At 42.6% G+C, this 26,456-nt stretch overlaps 2 protein-coding genes across 4 annotated transcripts in view; one reads left to right on the forward strand and one right to left on the reverse strand.

Moving 5' to 3' along the window:
• On the forward strand, window positions 1-24,595 carry COPG2 (COPI coat complex subunit gamma 2). Its single transcript, XM_005435448.4, has 24 exons — window positions 1-155; window positions 1,561-1,613; window positions 2,350-2,430; window positions 3,324-3,395; window positions 4,547-4,626; window positions 5,464-5,539; window positions 7,140-7,232; window positions 8,377-8,463; window positions 10,645-10,802; window positions 11,481-11,614; window positions 12,313-12,380; window positions 12,999-13,187; window positions 14,075-14,170; window positions 14,576-14,819; window positions 16,108-16,183; window positions 17,316-17,419; window positions 18,488-18,613; window positions 19,359-19,421; window positions 19,545-19,684; window positions 20,055-20,226; window positions 21,624-21,721; window positions 22,422-22,560; window positions 22,967-23,065; window positions 24,073-24,595. Exons 1-24 carry the CDS (start codon window positions 119-121, stop codon window positions 24,201-24,203), a joined length of 2,616 nt encoding a protein of 871 aa, XP_005435505.1. The 5' UTR covers window positions 1-118; the 3' UTR covers window positions 24,204-24,595.
• Window positions 16,191-26,456, reverse strand: part of MEST (mesoderm specific transcript) — a 17,467-nt gene continuing 7,201 nt past the window's right edge. The window contains exon 12 of one of the 3 annotated variants that reach the window (XM_055711572.1): window positions 16,191-16,365. In XM_055711572.1, coding sequence (XP_055567547.1) covers window positions 16,215-16,365 — 151 coding nt within the window. In that variant the 3' untranslated portion in view covers window positions 16,191-16,214. Of the gene's footprint in view, window positions 16,366-24,495; window positions 26,112-26,456 lie in introns of those variants that run through there. The other 2 variants (XM_055711574.1, XM_055711573.1) reach the window with 2 other exon arrangements.

Below are 26,456 nucleotides of genomic sequence, written 5' to 3' on the forward strand. Positions count from 1 at the left end.
GGGTTGAATGACAGTCCTGCAGCTCAATGAGATGGTAGAGGGTGCGGGGGAGGCGGATCTTCCGGCGGGAACTCCCGCGGCCGTGCAGCTCTGAGGGAGGGGGGCGATCGGCGGCGACATGATTAAGAAGTTTGATAAGAAGGATGAGGAGTCTGGTACGGGGCTGGCGGCGGCAGGGAGGGAGCCGGAGGCGGGCCCAGGGGCGGGCGTAGCGGTACGGCCCTGCGGGGAGCCATCGTTAGGCGCCCAGCGCGCTCCGCGGCCTGTAGCGGCCGCTGAGGTGAGGGAGTAGCGGCCGCTGAGGTGAAGGGGGGTAACGGCCGCTGAGGAGGGAGGTCCCGCCTGCTTGCTGGTGCCTCGGCCTCCTTCGGATCCTGCCGCGGCCCTTCTGGACGGTCCGCGGGCTGCAGGGCCCGCCCCGGGCCCTGAGGCGGTGCTTGAAGGGAATCCGGTTCCTCTCAACACTCGGGCTGCAGCGGGCGGTCTCTTCCCGCCCCCGCCGTGGTGGGGAGGAGCTGGGCTGGACTGGGGGCCGCATCTCAGCCTGGCAGCAGGGCGGCAGCCGGTCCCACACACGGACCTTGTGCCATTCGGACTGTGCCATGAGCAGAGGCGTTCAGGTACCCGGCGGGCGGGAAAAAACCCATCACGTTAGGTACAGATGTGAATGAAGCCATCATCTGCGCGTTTTCGCTGGAAACTAAGTTCAGGTTGCCTGTAGTAACTGGTGCCGTCTTGAATTTTATGTTGCTGTTGCTCAAAGGTCTTCTGAGCCACAAGATGTGCCCAGCTGGGTTGAGTTAGTTTCATTCTCGCTTTCCTTCTGCTTGCGATGTGAGAACTTGAAGAATAAACGAATTGAGTTACTGCTGGGAGAAAAGGGCCAGTAGCAGTAGTGAGGGTTTGGAGGGATTTATATGTCTGTATGGTGGTTTTGAGTGGCAGTTCCACTATGAATGTGGATTAGAAGGTTGGTCTCCTCTGTATGCTGCTGACAGAAATGTGCCATCTCCAAAAAATCTGGGATCTGGACTGTTAGAAGGCTGCAAAGTTACAGTATGGAGATAGTCTAGTGTTAGCACTGTTGTGATGTGCAGCAGCCAGACTGTTTGTGGAGTTTGCCGAGCAGCTTGTTTTAGTGGTGCATTGATTTATATACTTCTGTTTCAGATTCTGGCCAGCAGCTCTGTCCTGATACTTTCAGTGCTTCCTGTGCCTGAAGGAATAAAAATGGGAGCGGGAAAAGATAAAGAGTAAATAATGTTATGTAAAGGGAGTATTAAGGCAAATTTACTTGTAAACATCTTTCTTCATCCTCATGTTCCAGCTGTGCTGAAAGTGCTCCCTTCCTTTTCTTTTTTTTTTTCTGTAACTGTGAACATACAATTTAAGAAAGTGGATTCAGAGCTCTTGGTGGAGAACATGAGTTATTCCAAGAAGTATGTCACTGTAGCAGTGAGGTGTTTTTGTAACGTTTAGGGGCAGTTCCAGCATGTTCAATTCTGCTGGTTTTTGTGAAGAATGCATTTCCTCAACTGACATGTCTCATTTGTTCCTCAGGTAGTGGCTCTAATCCTTTTCAGCATTTGGAGAAGAGTGCTGTGCTTCAGGAGGTATGAGTAATCGTAGTATAATGCTGGATATATTTTTTTTTTCCTTTAGGCAGTGTTAGAAGCTTAAGGAAGGTTTACAGTACAACTCTTGGTAAACATGAATGGCTAAATTAATTTAGTTAATTTCAAACCACAGGGTATGTGAATTAAGTCCACATGAAGTTACTCCATAAGGGGTTAATGTATGGTAATTAGGTTACTTGTGGGTTCTGCCTTCCATGTAGACATACAGCATCTCAGGGTGCTTTTTCTGAAGAGGTGACATGTTTTCCAATGCTTGTTCAACATACTGTGTAACAGGTTTTCCTGCTTCTCTTTGTGTACTCCAGGAATGATTGCAAGTGGTGAGATGAACATGTGGTTAAATAATGGGGATTTTTTGTGGGTACAAAGAACTGTAATAGTTTCAGTTTTGTGTTCCTACAGACTAGTGCTAAATAGTCTTTGGGCCACAGGTGCTATGGAAATAATTAAGTTGTTATGCTTTTATTTTGAAGTATTTTTGCTAGTTCCAGATGGTATACCAAGTTGTTGTCTTTTGTTCAAATTGCTGTCCAGCCAGCAAACTAAACATGCATGAGTGGAACAACAAGAGTATATTCTCCGGGACACATTTTTAGAATGAAAAAAATTATAAGCTACCTGATTGAAAACAAATTGCTTTATTTTTTATGGTGAAAGAGAAATTATTATTGTTGGGCTATACTGTAAGACAGTATTTATGCTGTGTTTGTAGGCACGTATCTTTAATGAGACCCCCATAAATCCACGAAGATGCCTGCACATCCTTACCAAGATACTTTACTTGCTGAACCAGGTAACTGTTATGATTTCTTCCCAGCCAGAATGAACATTCCTGAACCTGCTTTCTAACAACTTCCAGTGTGAAAGAAGTTTTATACCTCTTCCTGTCAGACTTGGGAGGTAGCTTTTAAGGAGATCAGAAATGGAGTTTTTATGCTGTGATATTGTGTGCTCTCCTCTGACTTTGCCGCTAAGGTGAATGAGATGTCACTGAAGCTTTTAAGACTTTTTTTTTTTTTTTTCTTTTTTTTCTCCCCTGAGTGCCAAGTGAGAGCTGCTGCTTGGTCTGTGATCACTGCAGCACCATGTAATTAAAAAGCTGCTTGTGTTTGCCTAGCTGAAGTAGGAATAACTGAGGTGAGGTAAGAGCTCAGGAAGGAAGTGATGAAGTGGAAAGTCTTTTTCTTTGGGGAGACATTGGAAGTGTGATAAGGAAGGAGATTTTCTTTAAGTATCCGCATAGATCAGGTTTCCTGCATGTCAGGCAGTATTTAACAGGAGTTACGATCAGTTAGGAGGGACCTATGCTGTTCAGTCTTAATTAGCACCAGTGATCTTTAAGCAGATTCCTTTTAAGCAAGGGGATCCTTCTAGTTAACAAACACGACACAAAAACAACTGCGGACACACTAATGTCAAAAGAGGGAACACAGGCTCCTTGACAAACTATTTTATCACTGTCGCATTGGGATGGCATTTATGTTGATATCAAGTAGATAATAATGGTAAACTGGCCATGTACTCCCCAGGAAACACGAAATGAGGGAGGGATGGTTTCTAACATGAGAAAAAGTCTCAAAAAAATATTCTTGGTGTGTGGGAAGGTATTATAAATGAGGGCTGAAAGGTAGAGGCAGCTGAATAATGGTGGTGGTTTTTCCCTCATTTTTTATATGCTATTTTCAGGGTGAACATTTTGGAACCACTGAAGCCACAGAAGCTTTTTTTGCAATGACCAGATTATTTCAGTCTAATGATGTAAGTACCTAGTGTTTACAACTTGCTGCCTCCCTGCTTTTGTCTGGATTTGCAGTAACTACAAAACAGCTGGATATTGGGATGTGAGAGGCAAGTACTTCAGAGAACAAGCTCTGCATGCAGAGTACTTGCTGAAGGCAATTCATGGTTTGGAAACAAATGATTGAATAATAACATATGGTTACTTCTACGGGTTGGTTTTGCTAGTGGTTTTTTTTCCCCCGAGTGGAATTATTGTAAAGAATGTGAATAATGACAGAAAGCCTTAATATACAAATCATTGTAATTTTATGACTGTTTCTACACTTGGAAATAATCACCGTATGCTTAACTGAAAATAGAATTTTAAAGTTGCCTGTAGGTCAAATACTGCTATTCCGTAGAACAGCTTGCTCTATTAATGAATCAGGGTGCAGTCAAGTGATGAGAACATCCTAAAAATGCTGGATTAAACTTTGGACTTCACCCAGTATTAAAGTTCTTCTCTGATCTCTTTTGCACAGAGAGTAAAAACTGAGGGGTATGTGTCATGTGATGGGTCTCACTCATTTTTATTAAAAATGAACTGGCAACTTCAGATTTTAGAAATTTGGCTGAGGAACGTTGCAGGTGTCATTGTTTAAAGGTGGAATAAAAATTTTGGAAGTACAGAGTGTTTGGGACCTTTCTCATAGCCACATTTTAGAATTTTTTTTAATGTAAATGTCATTCACTTTCAAAGAATTAAGTGTCAGTGCTCTTTGCATATTTCTGTTTTTCTTTTACAATAACAGATCACAGGAAGTTGTTTTTACAGCTTTTAACTGATAATTGTGAGGCTTCTGCATATAGACATATATCACTTCTTTCAAAATTAAAATGTGGATTAATTCTTTTAGTTTTATAGTTTCACAAGATATGTATCTCTTATTCTTCTCCTGGTTTGTTTGGTAACAGGGAGTAAGGCTCTTATCCAATTGTCAAGCATAGTTCTGTTTGTGTGCTTATAACTTTGTGTAAAGAGGGGAAGAGGGTGTCCTATTTAAAAGTTTATTTAACTTTCAAATTTAAATATTTACCTTTCAAGTTTCTTTAACTTTTAGAACTTTTAGGGAGTGTTTATTCATAATTAACCATTGAGTTTAATGTCTTTCTGCAATGCACTTTTACAGCAAACACTTAGAAGAATGTGTTACCTTACTATCAAAGAGATGGCCAATATTTCAGAGGACGTCATCATTGTCACAAGCAGGTAGTAGAACCTACAGCAAACAGTATCAGAGCTCTGAAACAGCTAGCTGTATCTTAATGTGTTTGTTTTAGCTGCTGTGATTTTCTGTAATTATGCTTTATAAAGGATACAGCAAGGGAAAACAAATTGTTTCATGATACAGAGTATGTGTCACCATATGAAGTGTTAATTTCTTCCTACTGTGTTGTAACACTTTTCTGAAATGGCAAGAGGCTTGCCTACAGTCTATCAATTGGTTCTGCTTTGTTTTCTTGTGGTGGTGTGGGTTTTTTTAAATCGTTGGTGCTTGATGTTTTTTTCAAAACCTAGACTGTGACTTCTGTTTCATTTTGCTGTCAGAGCAGTTAGGGAAAAGCAGTGAAAAGCTCAGTTCAGTCTGCCTGCTGAATTACCAATTTTTTTTACTACAGATTAGACATTACATTTGTTGCGAGAGCAAAAAATGAGATCTGTGGCATGTGCTTAAGTGATTGTTTTATTTTATATATTTTTAAAAGCTGTTTAACGAACTAAGCTTCACAATTATCTAAACGAAAAATTTTATGTTGTAGAAAGAACAACGCTGCTAAGAAGTAGAATGGCTGAGCTAAATGAAACAGGCCTATGGCAAAGCATTATTATCGACTGTGCATTTTGTAATGATTTGTATTTCCCCAGAAACTGATGTTAATAACTTTCAAATAGCTAATTATTAAGAAGTTTTCTAGCCAATACTAGAGCTTAGCAGTCACATGGTAGCAACTTGAAGAATCACTAAATGAGATGAGGTAAATGTCTTGGTCTTTGTGTGACATTGATATTAAAGAAGGGTTAACAGGGTGTCTTTGATTATTTTAGTTTGACCAAAGACATGACAGGGAAGGAAGATGTATACCGAGGCCCAGCCATCAGAGCACTCTGCAGGATCACTGATGTAAGTACAAATCAGATCACTGTTAAGGGAGAGATGGTAATAGTATTTAAACCAGGAAAAACTACTCTCTTGCAGGGTGTATCCTTATAGTAGTAATGGAACTGCTGCTTTAGGGAGGACAGCTCTGAAGCCCTCTGCACATGTGAGGAACTCTGTGGAGCTGTAGCACTGTAAACATGGAGTTAGAGCTCCAGAGCTCCTGCCTTCTGGTTTCTAATCTGAGGTTGCTTTTCTCTAGGCTTTGATCATGTCACTAAACCTTCAGGGTTGGCAGCTTATACTCATCTCTCCCTTGCAGAAGTATGTGTTCTCAGAATTAGTTAAAGATTTTTTTTTTCTGATAGCCTTTTGAATCATGCTGTGAATATGCTTTGCTTTTTTGAGTATCTGGCCAAGGCTGTCAGTTCTGGTGTGGGCATGTTTCCAGAGCTGGAGGAACCCCAAGCAGGTACAGAGACCTGCCAGGAGCCAGCAGCATGCTTAAGAGCAGCTGACCAGGCACAGACAGGGCCAGAAGTAACAGTGGCCACCCTCCACTCCCATAAAGAGCAGCCCTGGGGAGTGCTAGAGGACGAGCAAACCAGCATGCAGGGAGAAAGGAGGGACAGGCTGCTGGCTAAGTGGAGAGACTTCAAGTCCATATAACCCAGCAACCAGCTGTGGTTCTGTGACCATCTGCACAGGTCAAGGGCACTCATCCTACCTGACCCTCATGGCAGAACAGTGGGCACTCCTCTGATGGCAAAGCCTGCAGCTTCAGCTGGGCAGTCTGCACCATCTGCCCCAATGGTGGCAAATGCCTCCACCCAGATGGAGTTGCTGAAGGAAGAGGGTGCAGTGCAGGCTGCAAACTGCAGGAAGCACCTGGACCTTTTGCTTGCGGCAGGGGCAGGCATCAGACGTGCTTGCAAAAGGTGCGCACAGGTGGAGGACCTCCTGCAGCAGGTGGCTGAGCTGCAGGACGAGTTGAGAAGGCTGTGTAACATCAGGGAGTCTGAGAATGAGTTAGATAGCTGGTTCCAAGCACAACCTGCAGCAGACTGACAGCCAAACAGCCAAAAACTCTCCCACCAGCACACACAGTAGGAAGAGGGGCCAGTAATGCAGAAGAATGAAACTTGCAACAATAAGGACCTGCAGGAGGAGGAGACTTCCCCCAGAGTCTGGGATGCTGCTGAACTGCTCTGCAGACGTTAGAGTGGCCTTTCAACACTTGAAAAGGAGCCTGTAAGAAAGACGGGGCCAGACTATTTAAGAGGGCCTGTAGTGATAGACCAAGGGGGAATGGTTTTAAAGTAAAAGAGGACAGATTTAGATTAGATATTAGGAAGAAATTCTTTACTGTGAGGGTGGTGAGGCACTGGCACAGGTTGCACAGAGAAGTTGTGGTTGCCCCATTCCTGGAAGTGTTCAAGGTCAGGTTGGACAGGGCTTGGAGCAGCTTGATCTAGTGGAAGGTGTCTGTGCCCCTGGCAAGGGGGTTGGAACTAGATGATCTTTAAGGTCCTTTCCAACCGAAACCACTTTATGATTCTCTATTTTTGCCTTATAGTGCTTTTAAGTTCTGCCTCTGGAATATCAACACTTTCCCTTTCAATAGGGTACGATGCTACAAGCCATTGAGAGATACATGAAGCAAGCTATTGTGGACAAGGTTCCCAGTGTGTCTAGTTCTGCATTGGTATCTTCCTTGGTAAGTAAAGCAGCAGTTTACTGTAAATGTGCTCATTGTGTTTTTGCTGGGAAGGCTGGTCAACTGCATGTGTACCTTTTGCCTGGCCTTTTTTTTTTTGTTCTTAATCTCCTCCACCTTTTATATGACTCTTCTTCATCTCCTTATCACAAAATAAACAAGAAATAGTAGCAGTGGAGTTTCGTTTGACTCTGTCTTTTCAAACTTCTTTGTTAGTGTTCTGTCACTTTAGAATATATCAATTGTAATAACTTTTAAGTGCAAAGTTCTGAGGCATCTCTATGCAGTTAGTGTAGAACATTAATTTCTCTGGGATAGGGTCTTGTCTGTTTCGATAAGTCAAGCACACTGACTGTGAAAGTGCTTATTGGTTTGGTGAGAGTAAGTAGAAACAACCTGTTCTGTGCCATGGAAGAACTAGCACTGATGACACTGAAAGAGCATGTGAGTTCTGTAACAGGCAATAAAAGCAGTCTGCCTTGTGCTTTGCAAACAACAAATCCATGAAATTGCTTCCATCATAAAACTGCAATTCAAGGTTATTTTTGCTAATATGTAGTAGAGGGCTAGGCACAGAAGTTCAGTCTGTTTTTCTCTCCCTTATTTAGGAGAAAAGGCTGGAAAAGATTTCATTAGGTTAATATTTTTATTAAAGAGGAGAATACAAGTGGAAGTATGGTAGTCTGAGACTGAGATGTAAGAAAAACAATGGTTTATAGGTGCATAGGATTAAGAGACTGGCTGCATTGATAGATCAAGAAGGCAGAGCAGGAGGTAAGAGGTCCAGCTGATGAGGTGGAGTAGAGACTCTGTTAGGACCCCAAGGGTGCAAACAAGGCTGTATTAATACTTACAATTGAAGTCTTCCTGCTGGACTAACTGTAGGCAGGTGATTTGTCATAGTATTGTCTTCTGTCCTGTTTGAATATAAACAAAAGCTCTCTGAGTTATTTTCTCTTTATTCAAACAAGCACATCCATACAAACTGTGTATTTGGGAGTTACTCTTTGTTACCTTTAATATGCAGCAGCACCCTAGATTGTCTTGAAGTCTTTAAACTTAAAATCTGAGAACAAGGCTTAAGGTCTTCACTGTACTTCTAATGTTAAGTTTGTCTGCAGTCTCAAATTGTGGCTTCTTCCAGCATATGATGAAGATCAGTTATGACGTAGTCAAACGGTGGATCAATGAAGCTCAAGAAGCAGCTTCTAGTGACAACGTCATGGTGCAGGTATGTTTGAGGGTGGCTGCCCTGAGGAGCTCTAAACACACTACAGGGTTTTAATGGTATTGTGGGAGTTCTTAAGGTAACTGTAGAAAACGTACCTGGTTTTTCTTTTTCCAATACTCTTTTAAAAACAAGAATTGCAACTGGAGGGAAACAACTCTGCTGTTTCAGAACAATCATGAGTTTCTCTGTGATCCCAGTGCAAGATTCTTAATTAAGAGCTGGCTCTTTAGTGCAGTCCCCTGCTGTTTCCTTACTAACCTGACAGCTGGAATGCTGCTGACTGTTGCACAGTAGTTGTTGCAGAAGGGCTTTGAATCTGAGTTTTCAAAAGGCTTAAGAAATTATCTCACTGCCTCCTAGAACACCAGATCTCATCTTGGCCTTGAGAAAATTTGCCAGCTGCTACAGGACCACAGAGATGACCCTGAATTATCAGTGATTTGTCCTGAAAAGAAAATCTTTGCATAAATATTCCAAACAGCTGTGGAAATGAAAGTAGTCTGTATGTCCAGTCAGCATTACAGTCTAACAATCAGAAACAAGCCTGTAAAGTTAGCTTTGTTTTTGCCCATTTAGCAGCTTCATTAAGCCTTGCTCTTAATCAGTCTTACGGAAAAAAACCCACCAAAACAACCAAAACCACTTGGCAAGTAAATGGAAATGCTCCTTTGTACTTTCACCATAAATGCCTCAAGGATAAGTGCTGGCTGGAGAGACGTGGGTTTGATGGGTGGACCACTCAGAGGATAGGGAATTGACTGGATGGTCCCACATAAAGAGTTGCTGTCAATGTCTAATGTCTAAATGGAAACTGGTGGCAAACAGTGTTTCTCTGGGGTTGGTTGGTACTATGACTGGTGCTGTTCAACATCTTTGTTGGTGACATGGACAGTGGGATCGAGCGCACCCTCAGCAAGTTTGCCAGTGAGGCCAGGTTGAGTGGTGCTGTCAACACGCAGGAGGGAAGGGATGCTGTCCAGAGGGACCTTGAGAGGCTTGAGAGGTGGGCCCGTGCAACCCTCATGAAATTCAACAAGGCTAAATGCAAGGTCCTGCACCTGGGTCAGGGCAACCCCCAGAGTCAATACAAGCTGGGTGGAGAATGGATTGAGAGCAGCTCTGAGGAGGACTTGGGGATGCTGGTGGATGAAAAGCTCAACATGGCCTGGCAATGTGCGCTTGCAGCCCAGGAAACCAACCATATCCTGGGCTGCACCAAAAGCAGCATGGCCAGCAGGTCGAGGAAGGAGATTCTCCCCCTCTGCTCCACTCTGGTGAGACCCCACCTGCAGCGCTGCATCTGCTCTGGGTCCCCCAACATAAGAAGGACATGGACCTGTTGGAGTGAGTCCAGAGGAGGCCACAAAGATGATCAGAGGGCTGGAGCACCTCTCCTAGGCATACAGGCTGAGAGAGGTGGGGTTGTTCAGCCTGGAGAAGGCTCCAGGGAGGTCTTAGAGTGGCCTTCCAGTACCTAAAGAGACCTACAGGAAAGCTGGAGAGGGACATTTTAGTAGGGCCTGTAGTGACAGACAAGGGGGAATGCTTTTAAGCTGAAAGAGGGGAGATTTAGATTAGGTATTAGGAAGAAATTCTTTACTGTGAGGGTGGTGAGACACTGGCACAGGCTGCCCAGAGCAGCTGTGGCTGCCCCATCCCTGGAAGTGTTCAAGGCTAGGTTGAACAGGGCTTGGAGCAACCTGGTCTAGTGGAAGGTGTCCCTGCCCCTGGCAGGGGGTTAGAACTAGATGGTCTTTAAGGTCCCTTCCAACCCAAACCAGTCCATAATTCTATGATTTTATAAGGTCAGCTGTCATTTAAAGGCCTTGGGATATCCTAGATAGAGAGTGTGCTAGAAATGCAAGTGTTACTGTGCAGTGTAACTTAGTAAGCAGAAACCTTTGAAGGTTTGACATGTAATGGGAAGAAAAGGCAACAGAGACTTCATGGATGGCTCTTTAGATCTTCAGAAATATGTTGAGGCTGTCTTATGATAGACAGGAAGGGGAAGGAAGTACTGCCTATCTGTAGGTCTTTGTAACTTGTCAGGAAATATGGATCATTTGTGGTTAGAAGGTATTTCTGCTATGAAACAGTGATTTTTTTTTTAGCCGCCTTTTATGTCTTTTCCAATGGCACAGTATATTGAATACCTGCACATCTCTGTTTCTGATTTCCTAGTATCATGCTTTGGGGCTGCTCTATCACCTTAGAAAAAATGATCGCCTTGCGGTTTCCAAGATGCTGAATAAGTTCACTAAATCTGGACTGAAATCCCAGTTTGCATACTGCATGCTGATCCGAATTGCAAGCAAACTCTTGAAGGAATCTGAAGAGGGGTAAGAGGCAGCATCTGAATTACAAAACCTATTTATAATTTGAGATCCATGGTAGCTCAGAAATGTGCATTATTTTTTTTTTAAAGTTTGTGGAAATATACACACAGGCAGAACTGTAGTGTTAAAAATAAAATGCAGGTAGAAGCAGAATGCTAGGTGGAACTCTGGTGGTATGTGTAGTGGGTGTGTGGTGGGGTTTGGATTTTTAGCACCACACCGCCAAAAATTAGCCATGAGTAAGATTAAAACTGCAGAATAATCTCTGGAGATATTTTTTTACTTTGTCTAGCTAGGTGCATTTCAAATGCAATAAGAATCTGCCTATATTGTGGGGGATACAAACAAGAAGATCTCTCCTATTGTGATCTCTCATACTAGCAAAGGAGGGTATTGTTATCTGAGAAACTCACCTCCTGATAAAATTCTTTTATCTGTGGATGTTTTTGTTAGTGGTATGTGATACTTAATAGTAAAGTATCTTTAGAATGCAGCATTTCTAGCTTGAAGAACATAATGTAAAGATGAATATTAGTAAATAAAAAGTTTAGAGCAATATGGCAGTGTAGGAAACATGAAAGCCACTGCCTTAGCTGTGCTTTCTGTCAGCTTCTCAGAAATGCGGTATAAGTGGTTTGTATGTAATTCAGCATTGCACTGTGAAATGTCTTCTGTTTGTAGCCATGAAAGTCCACTGTTTGACTTCATTGAGAGCTGTCTGCGGAATAAGCATGAAATGGTTATTTATGAAGCTGCTTCTGCAATCATCCATCTCCCAAACTGCACAGCCAGGGAGCTGGCACCAGCTGTTTCAGGTTGGCCATAGTCCTTTGTACCAGTGATGCAGCTGAAAGAAAGGGCAGTAAAGCATGTCAGAGACAGTAAAACATATAATATACTGGACTCAAATCCTGAATTTTCTGATTGTCCCCAGGCTTTTGGATGAGAAGAACGTTGATCCCTTTTCCCCATTTCATCCAGAGCTTTTGAGAATGGGTGGCAGAGGCAGCACAGGACAATACTTGCCTTTTTCCAGCTGCAGGAAGTTGGGGTGGGAGGGAAGGTAGAAGAGAACCTGACAGTACAGATGCGCCACAGGCAACTGTGCAAACCACCTATTATTAATCTAAGATGAAAAATGAGAGCTTATTTTTAACTTTCTTGTGAAGCTAGTGATAAATTATAGATGGAGCTGCATGAATATTTAGCAGTGCTTAGCTGAATGTGGAAACATTACTTTGTTCTCTTTCTTTGAAAGAGACCGTATGTGGTTTTCTGCTGTGGTGAATTCTTACTAAACTATTTGCACCTCTCAATATGAAAGTGCTAGCACAAGGCAATTTCCCTTTCCTCATCTGGTGTGGTCATGAGGGCTGTCACCTTCTTGCTCTCCAGACATTACAGGTGCCTGGAGTTGCAGTGCTGGAAGCTGTTTTTTGTTAAACTGTTTCTATGCTTTGCCATTTTGTTGTGAGTTACTTCTCTTGATTATTCCTTTTTCATTTGTTTTCAGTGCTGCAGCTTTTCTGTAGTTCTCCCAAACCTGTCTTGAGATATGCAGCTGTACGGACCCTTAATAAAGTGAGTGTTTCCAAAACCTCTAAACAAGCATAAATCTCTAAGCATCAGAGGAAGCCAGACTTCAGTGCCTAATGGTGTGTTATCTAAAGCAGAACGACTGTTCTTGTTATTACTGTATTTGGAAATACTCCATGCTGGAGAACTGGCTTTTCCATGCCAGATTTCCTGGTGTGACAGAAATCTTTTCTGCACTCAAGGTATGTTTGCTGACTTTTGGACCACAGGGCTATAACAAGCTGGGTTTTGATAACTTTCGGGCTCTCAGCTGTAAGGAAGAAGAGTCTCAGTTATTTAATACTGTAAAAAGCATGGCTAGGATGTGTGTGAAGGAAGTAACATTCTGATTTCAAAGCTGCACACCACAACAGAAGCAGTTTGTGACTGTTAACCCATGAGCTGTAACTTACAGTTCTTTTGAAATGCTGAAATAAAAGAACCTGAGCTTTGATTGCATCCTGTCAGCAGTCATATGATGTAGATTTAGTTGTAATCCTTGTGGAACGGAGCAATACTTCGAAAAAAAAGGTTTTAAAAAAATGAGCTTTAATCCTTGCCCCATCAAAAGCTTTGAACTGTAGCATGTTACTGCCATATAATTTGGAATTGCGTTCTTTACAGGTGGCCATGAAGCATCCATCTGCAGTCACTGCCTGCAATCTGGATCTGGAAAACCTCATCACTGACTCCAACCGCAGTATTGCTACCCTTGCCATCACCACCCTGCTGAAGACAGGCAGTGAGAGCAGTGTAGACAGACTCATGAAACAGATCTCTTCCTTCGTGTCAGAAATATCAGATGAGTTTAAGGTGTGGCATTGGAGGCCTCTGCTCTTTCCACCTGCAGGTTTTTCTCCCATTCTTGTTACTATGAAGATTTTCCCATTAATCCTTCAATGATTTTGTCTGATAGAGCAAACCCAGCTTGAAATTCAGAAGGTGTAATCCTCTGCTTCCAAATTTAATATAGCATGTCATTTCATGCTACCACTCCAAGAAGGGATAAATGTCATTTTTGTGGGTTCCTGGCTCCTGTGGAGTATCTTGCAAAATGTTGTGCTGCCTTCTGCTTGCCTCTTTGGAGGGGAAGAGGGATTTTAACTGTTCTGATTGAGTCTATACCACTTCAGTGTGATCGTTAGGAAATAGTGTGAACCATAAGTTTCCACCTAATTTTTAAACTTTATAGTGACTAAACTCAGGTAATAACTTGGTTCAGGATGGTAGTTCACCTATACCCATTCCTTTTACGTTGTGGAGTTGCCTTGAAGAGTGTAGCATGTCTCTACAAAGTCAGTGTAGCAGTCAACATACAAAGTCAATGACAGCGGTCTTAAGTTCTTGTTGTTATGAGAAAAAGAAAAAAGTATTGGACAAGTTTTAAATTGCAAAGAGTTTTAATGACAAAATGTGACTAAGTTAGGATTAGGTCAGGATCATCGCTGAACAGGAGGAGGGAGGGAAGGCCCTTGAATTTATGTAGTCTGTCCTAAATACAGTCCCTCTAACAGAGCCAGATCTTACAGCATGCTACACAGGGCTGTTAACACACTTATGCTGAGAGTCCACCACCTAATTGCATCCTTCTTGTATTTGAATTTAATCTATTGATGTGACAACTTGAGATAGTGAGAAGCCTGTCTTTTTCATGGAAAAATAAATGCATGTGACTAACATCCTTCTCTGTTGTTTTGCAGGTAGTGGTAGTACAGGCTATCAGTGCTTTGTGCCAGAAATACCCTCGGAAACACAGTGTCATGATGACTTTCCTCTCCAACATGCTCAGGGATGATGTATGTGTGAAACTTTCTTTGTGTAGTTATTGGCAGGTAGCTCTGATAGATAGTATGAAGGGTCTCTTCTGTCTTACGTCAGTGGGTACACAGTGGTGATGGGGCCTGACTGGTTACCTTGTCATTCTTGTTTATCTTGTAGGTCAGACCTGTCTGAAATGTGCTTATGAATTAGGGCTGGTACATCCAAAACTGATTTGAGGAGATACTCAGCTGATATGCCTTTATGAGTCAGGGGGCTGGGAAGACCCTGCTAGGTTATCCAGCATGCTTTCTCTTTCTTCTTTATGTACAAATGCTTGTTTTTTCAATGGAAAGAAGTAATTGAAGCGTAAGGGGAGCTGACCAGCACTGTGGTCTGAGCTCTGCCTGCTGGGTCAGTGTCCTTGATTTTTCCTTTCCCAGGGTGGCTTTGAGTACAAGCGAGCCATTGTGGACTGTATAATCAGCATAATTGAGGAGAATCCTGAAAGTAAGGAATCGGGCTTGGCTCACCTCTGCGAGTTCATCGAAGACTGTGAACATACTGTCCTAGCCACAAAGATCCTGCATCTGCTGGGGAAAGAGGGACCAAGGACTCCATCCCCATCCAAGTATATCCGTTTCATATTCAACAGGGTGGTGCTGGAGAACGAGGCTGTGAGGGCTGGTAAGTTCAGCTCAAGTGCTTGACTGTTTCATGTACGAGCTGTGCAAGAAGCCTAGGGGCTGAAACTGGGTTTGGGCGTGGGAGGCAACGGTTACTTCACAGGCACTGTGAAGAGCTGGTTCTTCTATGCATCAGCTGTGAAGGTGATTTTTATCCTGCAGTGTGTTTGAACTCCTCGTATCTTAGCATCAGCCCTTGGTCCTTTGCTTCACGGAACAGAAGCAATATATTACTTCTAGTCCCTTCTTTGAATGTCCTCTAAAAGTCAAGAGGTAATACATGAGGAGGGGACACTGCTAGTTCCGTATTTAACATAATTGCCTAATATTTAACATAATTGCCTGCAATAGACTTACGTCTTTCTATGAAAATCTCCCACATATGAGATTAGGATTCTTCCTTGGCAGTGTGTTGCAGACTGATACTTCCTTCCTGCAGAGCCTTTACAACGAACCCTTTAGAGGGTTCAGCCTCTTTTCATATTGGGGACTTTGCACTGGAGGGATATCAGCATCAGTTTGACCTCCTGCATGTTAGGAGAAGTAATACTGCTGGGGGAGAGGAAGCAAATGAGCTCACAAATACGATGTGGTTCAGATTGTATTTTATTTTTGGTGACAGCTCTTTTGGTCGCAGTTTCCTAATTGTGACCTGGGAGCACATGAAGAGCATCCCTCAGAGAGCGTACACTGTATAGAAACTTTGTCACTGTAAAAGTATGGATTCTTCTTTAACCACCAGGGCCATAATACTTGTACTTCCTGATAGAGTTTTCTCTTCTTTCTGTATGTGGAATTTCTTCAAGCTGATGCTGAGCTGAAATTACATTGGTTTGGACAGGCAACTCTTAAGTGGTTGCTGAGGGGTTTCAGCTCCTTGCAGAGTTACTGGATGCAGTGTGGCCCTGGTCACCACTGGATGCATGTCAACCTTGTGTGTGAAAAACAGATTTATCTGGGAGTGTAAGCTACAGCTAATGGCAGAGGCACCAACAACTGGGATGAGCCATGGAGCTTGAACTGACCTTATCTGATAGAGTTCTCACAGAACAGGGCTGCAGAGCTGTTAGGCTGATCTTGTTGTGCTATTCCCTGACATGAAACTATTTCCATTTGAAAATATTGAAAATCTTTCCGTAGTATTAAAAGGTTTGTGTTGTGGGAGTGAAAACCTGTGTAAATTGGAACTTCTAGATTAAATTCAATGCACAGTGCTTTGAATCATGATTGTGAGAATGTGTTTATCTATTGCTTCAGCACCTCTGACATCTCCCTACTTTCTTTTCTAGCCGCTGTAAGTGCTCTAGCAAAGTTTGGTGCCCAGAATGAGAACCTTCTTCCAAGCATCTTAGTTCTGTTGCAGAGGTGAGTGTGTATAGCTGTGCACGTGCTGAGCTCATTGGTGATGCTGGGTAGTCTGGCTCCACAGAAGAAGCAGGGTCAAAGCAGGTCGGAACTTGCACTGGGGTTGCCCAACACACCAGTGGAGGAGCCAGGACGCGGCTGCCTTCCACCCTTCCTTCCTGGCTGGAGGGACAATAACACTGCTGGAGATAAGCAAATGAAAGATGTGATTAGTCATGAAAACTTCTAATAGTAATCTGGTCTGCAAACATTTCTCAGCGGGTAATAAATCTACAGTGCTTCAGTATATGTGTGTTTGTTTTGCATCCCTTGAAACAAGGAACTATATTTCCACATTACTAATAAGTAATATTTGTGTATGGCTGAGTAGTGATCACAGGTGTTCCCATTTCACAGGTTTGTGTTTCTTGTTAAGACCATTCAGCTTCCTTAAACTGTCTGTACAGTAAATGTAATGTTCTTCGTTTGTATAGCGTTATAGTGTAAGCTTATACCACGTCTGACTTCTGTGGTGAGAGGAATAATTCAAATTGTGAAGCACTTCATGCAGAAGGCAACCTCAATGTAGGTGCAAGTGAATTACAACTGCAAGAAATTACTTGAGGAATGTGGGGAGGGAGGGAAGTTGCCACCAGGAGGAGAGAATCTCTCTTCATGAAACACATGCTATAATAGAAAAACTAGGTGAATACTTGAACACGCAGCCATTTTTTCCAGTCTGAAATAGAAAGCAGTTTTAACATGTTTATTTTTGTAATCTATTTCTTGTGGTTTTGTTCTATTGTGAAAGAGTGCTTTTTTAAAAAAAATAAAGCAGCCACATGGTGCCCATCAGAATTATTAGCCATAAAATGCAGCTGTATATGTTATAATCTAGCAAGTGTACATGGTGTTAAGAATTCACATACACATCTCCTTTAGTCTTAGTTTTCTGATGGAACACTTGCACATAAACTTCAACTACTGTGTTGTATGAACAAACACTTCTTGATTTCTGCACAATTGGAAAATCTGTTGAGGGAGCACAGACTGTCATTGCAGTATCAAGTCCAATCTTGTCAGTGTCATTTTTAGCTCTGTTCTCATGATGTCCTGAACTGGCTGACTGCTGTCCTCTTGTTCCTTGAAACAGGTGCATGATGGACAGCGATGATGAAGTTCGGGACAGAGCAACATTCTACTTGAATGTACTACAGCAGAGACAGATAGCACTGAATGCTGCCTATATTTTTAATGGTCAGTGATAGAAAGGAAAGAAGTCTGAGCTGTTACTTCACATTCTGTATTATGGGTGGGCTTTGTTGCTGTAAGAATAGTTTCCTGTAATGTAACTGGGGTCAAAATAGCTAGAAAGGTCAGAACTGTGTGTTTTTTCTGGTTCTAGCGCTTTCCTGCGAAGTACTTGTGCTAAATGAGAATGGCAGATTTAGCAAAATATGGAAAGGATTGTCTGAGAAATGGAGCAGGAGTATGGGTTGGGCTTTTTCTCATCATTGCCTGTTCCCTCACTTGAGACAAGTTTCTTAACCTTTGTTTTGTCTTCTCCATTACAAAATGAGGATGGAATCATAGGACTGTTCAGGTTGGAAAAAACCTTTAAGATCAGAGTCCAGCCATCCATCGAGATCTTCCCACACTGCCTTCTTACAATCTCCTGTAGAATAGCCAAGAAGGACAAAGCTTTCGTCAAAGAATTTGAAAAACAAATGCTCTTACAGCCTTAGAATTGTGACAGCTTCTATGAAACAGCTCTGTCAAAACTTGTTGCCCGAGTTGATTATTAAAATGTTTTATGGCCTGTAGTCAACTAGTTCAAGTTCATGAGGGCAGGGTATTTAGCATATTGCGCAATTACTTTCCTGGAGTGAACTATTTGGACTGCAGTACCCTCTGGAACAGCAACTTCAGAGCAGTTTATTTTTATTCTATCCAGTATCTTGAAGTTCATAGGGTGTGTGTGTTTACTGAGAAATGAAAGTAGCTTTTAATTAGCCAAAGTCCAAACTGCATCTATATCTAGCTGTAAACTCTAGTTTACTCACAAGAGTTTTTCTCTTCAGCCTGAACCAATGGACATGCTACAGAGAAGAGCTCTTTAACTAACCTTACTTGTTTGTGTCTTAAGAGGGAGGTAACTGAAACACAGATACAGTTTTTCAGACTCTGACATCTTACTGCTTTTGGTGCAGTGGGCAATCCAAAATTTACACTGCTCATTTTTGAACCCTGTATTATAGTGCCTGTAGGCCTCTGACAGTTCTGCTATTAAAACTGAATCTTTCTGCATGTGCTTCTGCTTTGCAGGGTTGACTGTCTCTGTTCCTGGGATGGAGAAAGCCCTGCACCAATATACGCTGGAGCCTTCTGACAAACCTTTTGATCTGAAAACAGTTCCACTGGCTACTGCACCAATCTTTGAACAGAAAGCAGGTAACACTTGGGCTCCATTTCAATAGGCTGTAGGCAAGAGTGTAAGCATTCAGGTTGCCATAATGATACTTGATGTCACTAAACTGGCTGCCATCCTGGTAGGGCCAGGGCAAGCACAGAGGTGGCTCAGCTGAATGCTATGCAGGTTACAGTGTATGTACGTACAGGCTTTGCAGAACCAAGCCTGCCTGATCTTCGCAGGTAAAGGAAGACAGTGCTTCTGCCAAAGTATTAGGGGTTGGCAAGAATGTTCTTTATTCTGCTCACTTCTTACCAGAGGGGAGTTTGTACATAATCTACATATGTACATTGTACATATATGTATAATTCATTAGTTCATGAAAGTTTGAAAAAAGTACATTCCAGAAGTGCTTAGTCACTTCACTGGCTTTCTTCCATGTTCTTGCACAATTCTTGCATTTTTACTTTGCACAATTTTTTAAGAAAAGGTTGGGGTTCATGCCTCATTCTCATCTTCCAGCGTTTTTTTCTGGCTATTTTGGAATGAAGTGTGGTTTCTTCGTCATTACTCAAATATCTCTCCTCTTCTCTTCTTACAATACAATATTGCGTCATGGAAAAGGTATTTCAGCATGTGTGTGTGAGGAACAAGACTGGCCATGGTTTGCAGCAGACTGTGTGAAATACTGCAGGTTCAGGAATTTTTAGTTGTGATATAATGGCATTTAAAACTCCTGCATGGTGTAGCTGATAGCACAATGTCTTTGCTTTTTTTTCTTCACAGAGATTGCCCTAGTGACCAGCAAGCCTGAAAAAGTTGCTCCTTCACGCCAGGATATATTTCAAGGTATGAGAGAAGATCAATGGGTCTCCAGCACTTGAAGTGTTTGGAGGATTGCCACAGGTCAGGTGGGAGCAATGAATGAGCCTGTCACTAAATATCTGTTGCCTTCTTTTCCTTTCTGCACAGAACAACTAGCAGCCATTCCGGAGTTTAAGAGCTTGGGTCCATTATTCAAGTCTTCAGAACCAGTGCAGCTCACTGAAGCAGAAACTGAGTATTTTGTTCGTTGCATTAAACACGTGTTCACAAATCACATTGTATTCCAGGTAAGAGAAGTTACGTGCTTTTGCCAGGGTGCAATAGGACTTGGCCCTTAATGATGCCTAGGTGTAGCATGAACGGTGTTGTCACTGTGCCCTGGAGAAGACAGCTTCTCTCTTAAGGGGGTTGCAAGGCAGAGTTAAGAGGGTGTGTGCTGCTTGCCTCTGATCAAAAAAAGGATGGAGTTAAGATCCCATCTGTTAAAGAATTCTAGGAAAATTGGAGAGAAAAGCTATTTAGTGAGAACAGTATGCTTGATCAAATATGCTTGACATCTGTTGTATGCTGTGCAGTATCGTAGCTGATTTGGGGAAAAACTGTTTTTTAGGAATGTTTCTTCTATGTTCAAGTTATTTTCAATTTATTCTTCTGCAGTTTGATTGCACAAACACGCTAAATGATCAGCTTTTAGAGAGAGTCACCGTGCAGATGGAGCCATCAGATGCTTATGACGTGATCTGTTGCATCCCAGCGCCCAGCCTGGCTTACAACCAGCCAGGCATGTGTTACACCCTTGTCCAGATTCCCCAGGATGACCCCACTGCAGGTACCCATTGGGGGAGGGAGTAGTTCTGCATGACAAATCCCTCAAATGACGTTTTTGGAGAACACATAATAAAATGTTTAGGGTGTGGGATTTGGTGAGTGCATACTGAGATTCCAGCACTTCTTTCTCATGTGTTACATGTGCTGGCTTTTATTTAGAACCTGTGTTTGTGCAAAATACTTTTTACAAAATTGTATACATACTTCTTAAACAGTGGTATTGGATGAATAGAAATGGGATGTTAAAGAGGATTGTAGAACATGAAGGTAATAGAGGAAACTGAATTTACTACCTTGAGTCAATGAAAGGAGCACATTGGAAAACATGGGTGTTTGTTGGTAGTATTCAAGAACAGAATCAGTGAAAGGAAAATGCAAATAGGGAAAAAAAAAAGGAAAATGCAAATAGGGAAAAAAAAAAGGAAAATGCAAATAGGGAAAAAAAAAAGGAAAATGCAAATAGGGAAAAAAAAAAGGAAAATGCAAATAGGGAAAAAAAAAAGGAAAATGCAAATAGGGAAAAAAAAAAGGAAAATGCAAATAGGGAAAAAAAAAAGGAAAATGCAAATAGGGAAAAAAAAAAGGAAAATGCAAATAGGGAAAAAAAAAAAGGAAAATGCAAATAGGGAAAAAAAAAGGAAAATGCAAATAGGGAAAAAAAAAAGGAAAATGCAAATAGGGAAAAAAAAAAGGAAAATGCAAATAGGGAAAAAAAAAAGGAAAATGCAAATAGGGAAAAAAAAAAGGAAAATGCAAATAGAAAGAAATACTGGTAGTTTGGGCTTCTACATATTTAACTAATGCAATTTTTCCTTTCTTTAGAGAATTAGAAACTACTATGAAATGTAGGAATGAGAGATTTTCTTGGGCATAAAACTTCCCTTTCTTACTTTTATTATTCACACTTAAAAGAAACTCCAGTGGATTTGCAGTTAGTTAATGTGACTCAGCTCATTAGCAGGGTGGATTTCTTGGTTATTGCTTTAACACCAAGGAAGATTAGAACTAGTCTGAGTTCCCAGAACTGTGGTTTTGGATCATACTCCACTTGTTGGAAACCCTTGCTGGGTTTTCCCTGGTAGCTAGTGCTGACTGGGTCTCACCACAGCACTCTGCGAGTCAGTGGGCCTCTGCTTGTTACTCTATGGCACTGGCATACTCATCTCCTGAGATCCTCCTTCAGCCTTCATCTTAAAAGTTGGGGGAGGATGGGGGGGGGGGGGGGGGGGGGGGCTAGGGAATTTAATATGAAATTGAAAAGTGCTCTGACCATAGCCATGCATTTATCTTTTGGGGCAAAGCTGGCATACATTGATTCCAGTCTCTCTTTGGGAAGCGAGGGCTCAAGCAGAAGAAACTGCATGACTAACCTATATAGGCTTTTTTTGTCCTCCCCAGTTGCTTGTACTTTCAGTTGCACTATGAAGTTCACTGTTCGAGACTGTGACCCAAGCACGGGTGTGCCAGAAGATGATGGCTATGACGATGAATATGTAGTAAGTTCAGGACTTGATTGTTTTCTCCTTGTTGCTAATTCTGAACACACGTGGCCATTGGGCTGACCATTTCCTTTCAGATCTGAAGCCAGTAGGAGAGAAGGGCAGGCCTGCCTGAAGCACCATTTCCAACATGCTGTAGCTTGTAACTTTAGATCCTTCCCCAAAACCTTGCTTCTGCCAAAAGTTAGTTCAGCTTTAGTGCCCTATGGAGATGGGATTTGTGGGGACGGACAGGAAGGAAGGAATAACTTTCACTGTCTAGTTTTGGAACTGTGGCCCAGGCATTTGCACCTGTTTATTGTGTTCGTGTTATCAGTCATGGAAATAAAAGTCAGATCTCAGGAAAGTGCCTGTCTTTTGGGCTTGGAGGGTTCTGGGTTCTGAGCAAGTATCTCTCCTCAGATGCCCAGTAAGGGCTAGAATGGGCTTTTTCACTTACAAAGCAATTGCCTCATTTTCTGCTAGCCTGTAGTTTCACAGATGTTTCTCTGTAAATGTTTTTAAGCTTTACAGATGACCACCATAAATACTATTTTCCTCTCTGTCTTTTAGATACTATTATTATGTACTTCTCCTGAAATTAAAGCATGACAGAGTTGTCTTGGCAAAATGCTGCTGTCTGTCTGTCTTTTCCCCTTCTAAGATTAGGATCATTTCTGTAACTGGCAGCTGAAAATCTCCTTTGCTCTTCTATCAGTTGGAAGATTTGGAGGTTACTGTGTCTGATCATATTCAGAAGGTTTTAAAGCCTAACTTCGCAGCTGCGTGGGAAGAAGTGGGAGATGACTTCGAGAAAGAAGAAACCTTTGCACTTAGTTCGATTAAAACCCTTGATGGTGAGATGATCTTTCCTCCTTTATTGGTGACCCACATAGTAATCCTGGTAAATCTGCCGTGCTGGGGATATTCAGTGTGGTAGGAGGAGAATTTGGTGCCTTCTGCCATGACATTATGTCCCAGCAATAAGGCTTTGTCTTGCAAAGTTGGGATTATAGTGAGTGGAAGCTTGGCAGTGTTGTCTTGCTTGAGGCTGGTTGAAGGGAGGGGTGCATTCCTAGGCTGTTAAGACAGCAAAAGGGACATGGTTGCAACCCCACCAGGACACCTACCTTGCCAAGATAATGAATAGAAATGGTTAAGTCACATGGGTGCTTAGAGAATATTCTTTAATTGCAAAGTAGTTCTCACAGAAAGCTTGGCACCAATCTTGAGGTAATGTTCTTCTTCAATCTCTGAACGCAGAAGCTGTCAATAACATCATCAAATTCTTGGGCATGCAGCCCTGTGAGAGATCAGATAAAGTGCCAGAGAACAAAAATTCTCACACGCTCTGCTTAGCTGGTAAGTATTTGTACTGTTGAACTCTGTTTCCATGTCCCCACAGATTTTTACAAAATGAAGGGAAATAGGTTAGAAGATACTGCTTTTATTTCAAGAGGTTTTTTTTTTTTCTCTGTAGAAAGCCAAAGTCAACCGGTGAGTTGAATGTAGCTAGTGCTAACTTGGAGCCCACTGTAACTGGTGTACTTGGGCTAGGCTCAGTCTCTTGGAGTGGAGCTACTCTATCCCAGCTGAAACCAGGACAGAACAGTAGTGAATCCTTTGAATGAAGAACTTCCAGAGCAGACACCTAACAAAACTCCTTGCTTGAGGTTGTCTCAGAATGGGGTTCCTAGGACCATTTTGTTTCCAAGTTTCTGTCCCAAAGACACACCCTGAATCGGCCTGCAGCCCCCACGGCTGCTGCTTTTGTGATTGTGGTCCAGGCTTACAGTTTTGTGCAGTCTCTGGAAGTGCTCTACAAAACTTTGTTGCAGTTATTAAAACAAAACTGCAATGTACATGACAGAAGATCAATCTTGATTTATTTCAGAGGCAAAATTGGTAACTCCAGGTCTGTGTGTGTAGTGATGTTGAAGTGAGAGTGGAGGTGGCTCATCCTGCAGTCCGAGTTGCCTCCAGGAGCACCACTTCCAAATCATCTTGTAGTAGCATAGGACAACTATTCCTCCTTTAACAGCAAGGGCACTGAGCCAATGGACTGTGCCTTCATAGCACAATAATAGTATGTGTTGCCTTCTCAAACCAGAAGTGAGCTTTTCAGCTGCCCGCCTCCTGGTTTCTACCTGTTTAAATTGGCCTAGCCCTCCGGCAGCACGTGCTGACTCCTCAAGTGCTGTGGGGATTTTGGGGTTTTGGGTTTTTTGTGACTTCCCCCCACTCCCATCTCTCAGCAACTGGCCATAAGACTCAATCTGTCTTGCTTTCACCAGGTTGTTGCCTCCAGGGTTAGGACTAGATCACTGAGCCTTCTTAAAGTAATCTCTCAAATGTTGCTTTGTCTCCAGGTGTATACAGAGGTGGTTGTGATGTGCTGGTAAGGTCCAGGCTTGCGCTCGGAGATGGTGTGACCATGCAGGTGACTGTTAGGAGCAAGGAAGAAACGCCTGTAGATGTCATCCTGGCTTCTGTAGGCTGAGTGTTACAGCACATCAGCTGTGGTGTGGAAACCTTTGCAAGCACCAGTTGGGTATTCACGGGATATCAAGCAGCCTGTCTGTCCTTCTGCATGTAGTTTTTATTCCTTAATTTGGTAAATATTTTGTATGATGTTACAGTAGTGACAATAGTGGCTGGCTGGTACTGAGCCTTTCCCCTGTCCTCTCCCTTGTTGTCACTTACACGTTCCCATCTAACTTATTGCATCTCAGCCCACTTGCAGTAAATCAGGAAAGATAAAAGGTGCAGGTGGTAAGAAAATGGAATCAGACTTTTGTCAAAACTGATTTTTATTAACAGAAAATAAACACTGGTTCAAGTGGTGGAATTCATACGAATTACTATTAATAAAATAGAAATTTCTTGTTCTAATCCTGTCTGCTTCAGTACAGAAAAAGTAGCCAATAAGGGCTGTTTATTCAGCAGAAGCCCCTTATTCCTAAAGGGATGCTGTTAAGGAGTTAAAAACCACACAAAACCTGCAGAGTCTGCCAGCCTGCAAATTTACAGTTATCTTCATGATTGTCTCCTCTGTTCCACACAGAAAAATCAATGTACAGAGAGAGAGATTAAACTTCACGGGTCAAGGCATATTCAGTTCTCTGAGCCTTATATCAGATAATACCAAACAACAGCACAGCCTTTTCCTGGGCTCAAAGATGTGAAACACCCTGTATCAAAAGTTGGGAAGAGAGGAGGAAAGAGGGACCTTGTGGTGACTTCTTGTGAATTAAGTTCTGCATCTCTCTCCTGATGAACTGCTGTTTCTTTAGTTACCAAGTCAGGGTGAGGAAGGAAGGAATACTTGAATTCTAATTTAAACACCTGTCCCAGATCCCTGTGGCTCAAATAGCTATTGCTCAGAAGAACGTCTTGGCTTCTGCTAGTACCAGTATTGCATATTCATCTTGCTCTAGTGAAACAGGTATGAGCCTGCCCTGGTAGAACTGCATGCTACAGCCACGCTTCTGCGAAGCTCCTGAGATAGTCCCAGGGGTGTAGTGTCAATGGGTGGCTCTGCTTGTTGAACTGAAAATCAGAGAAACAAGGAATGTGGTAAAAACTTGAGGTTCAGAGCTTCGCTTTGGGTAACTGGCCATTAAAGAGAGGTTACTGAAAACATAATTACAGTGCTTAAATGCCCCTTTATGTGTGCAGAGAGCATCATTGCCTATACTTTGGGGGATTACAGATCCAGCTTGCCTGCTATACTTAGTGTAAGCAAACTCAGTTTCAGATTCTTCAGTGCTGACAAGCTGGCCAAGTATTGTTAACACTTAGCAGAGGGATATAATTTAAACTGCATGCACACACCTCAAAACCAGACTGGCATCCATCTTGGGAATATATGCATCAACGCTTGGCTGCTAGTGGTCCTGTCTACCTGTGCCATGCAGCATAGCTTAGCAGTGAAGGCAAGTAAGGACTGAGACTGACATGTGTGCTCCACCTCCTGTCAGGTGCCCCAGTTCTCCCTTGAGCCCTCGTGGCTCCTAATAGAGGGATAAGCCAGTCAAGAATCAAGGTGAGCGCAGAGCAGGAGGAGCTGTCCACATCCTCTAACTCTACTCAGGCTGGCAGTTTTGTCCAAACCTCCCTGCAAGCTAATCTCTTCTGGTGCTCAAAGGATTTAACTGCATAAATGCAGCAGTTTGGCAGCCAAAGATGAGGGTGTTAGTGCAGATTGTTGGATCTGGAGATAAAAATCGAGGTTTCTTCCTGTCCCCAAAGCCTGACTTTTAAACAGAGCGAGAACTGAGCTGCAGCAGCTCAGAAGGAGTTGATGAAGTTCAGATATGCATTCAGGAAACCTGTTGGATCCTCCAGCTGTGGATAGTGGCTAATGTGGTCGTCCAGCACAGACACCGTGGACATGGGAAGCACCTTCCTGTTGGAAGAATGCAGCAAGGCTTAAGCGCAGGCAGCAGGCTCAGCCCACAGCCAGCCAGATGCTACTGGTGAGGAGGACAGTACCCTCTCGCAATTGGGATTCTGCCTGTAACACTGTTTTGGGACAGAAAACGTCCTCAGCAGCTACAGTTGACCACTCTTCAAAGTGCTGGATTTACTTCAGGTTTGTTTGGAGAAGACTATGTCAATAAATCCTACTTCTGTCTGATGTGGTTTTAAAATGCACTGTTGATTTGGCTAGGAATTGTGACTTGCCTAAAATGGGGAAGCAATTTCCAAACTGCAGAAGGCTCTGACTGAACCCCCTTGTTGTTGGGGTTAC

The sequence above is a fragment of the Falco cherrug genome, chromosome 5 (assembly GCF_023634085.1).
Source record: "Falco cherrug isolate bFalChe1 chromosome 5, bFalChe1.pri, whole genome shotgun sequence".
Classification (NCBI taxonomy): Eukaryota; Metazoa; Chordata; class Aves; order Falconiformes; family Falconidae; genus Falco; species Falco cherrug.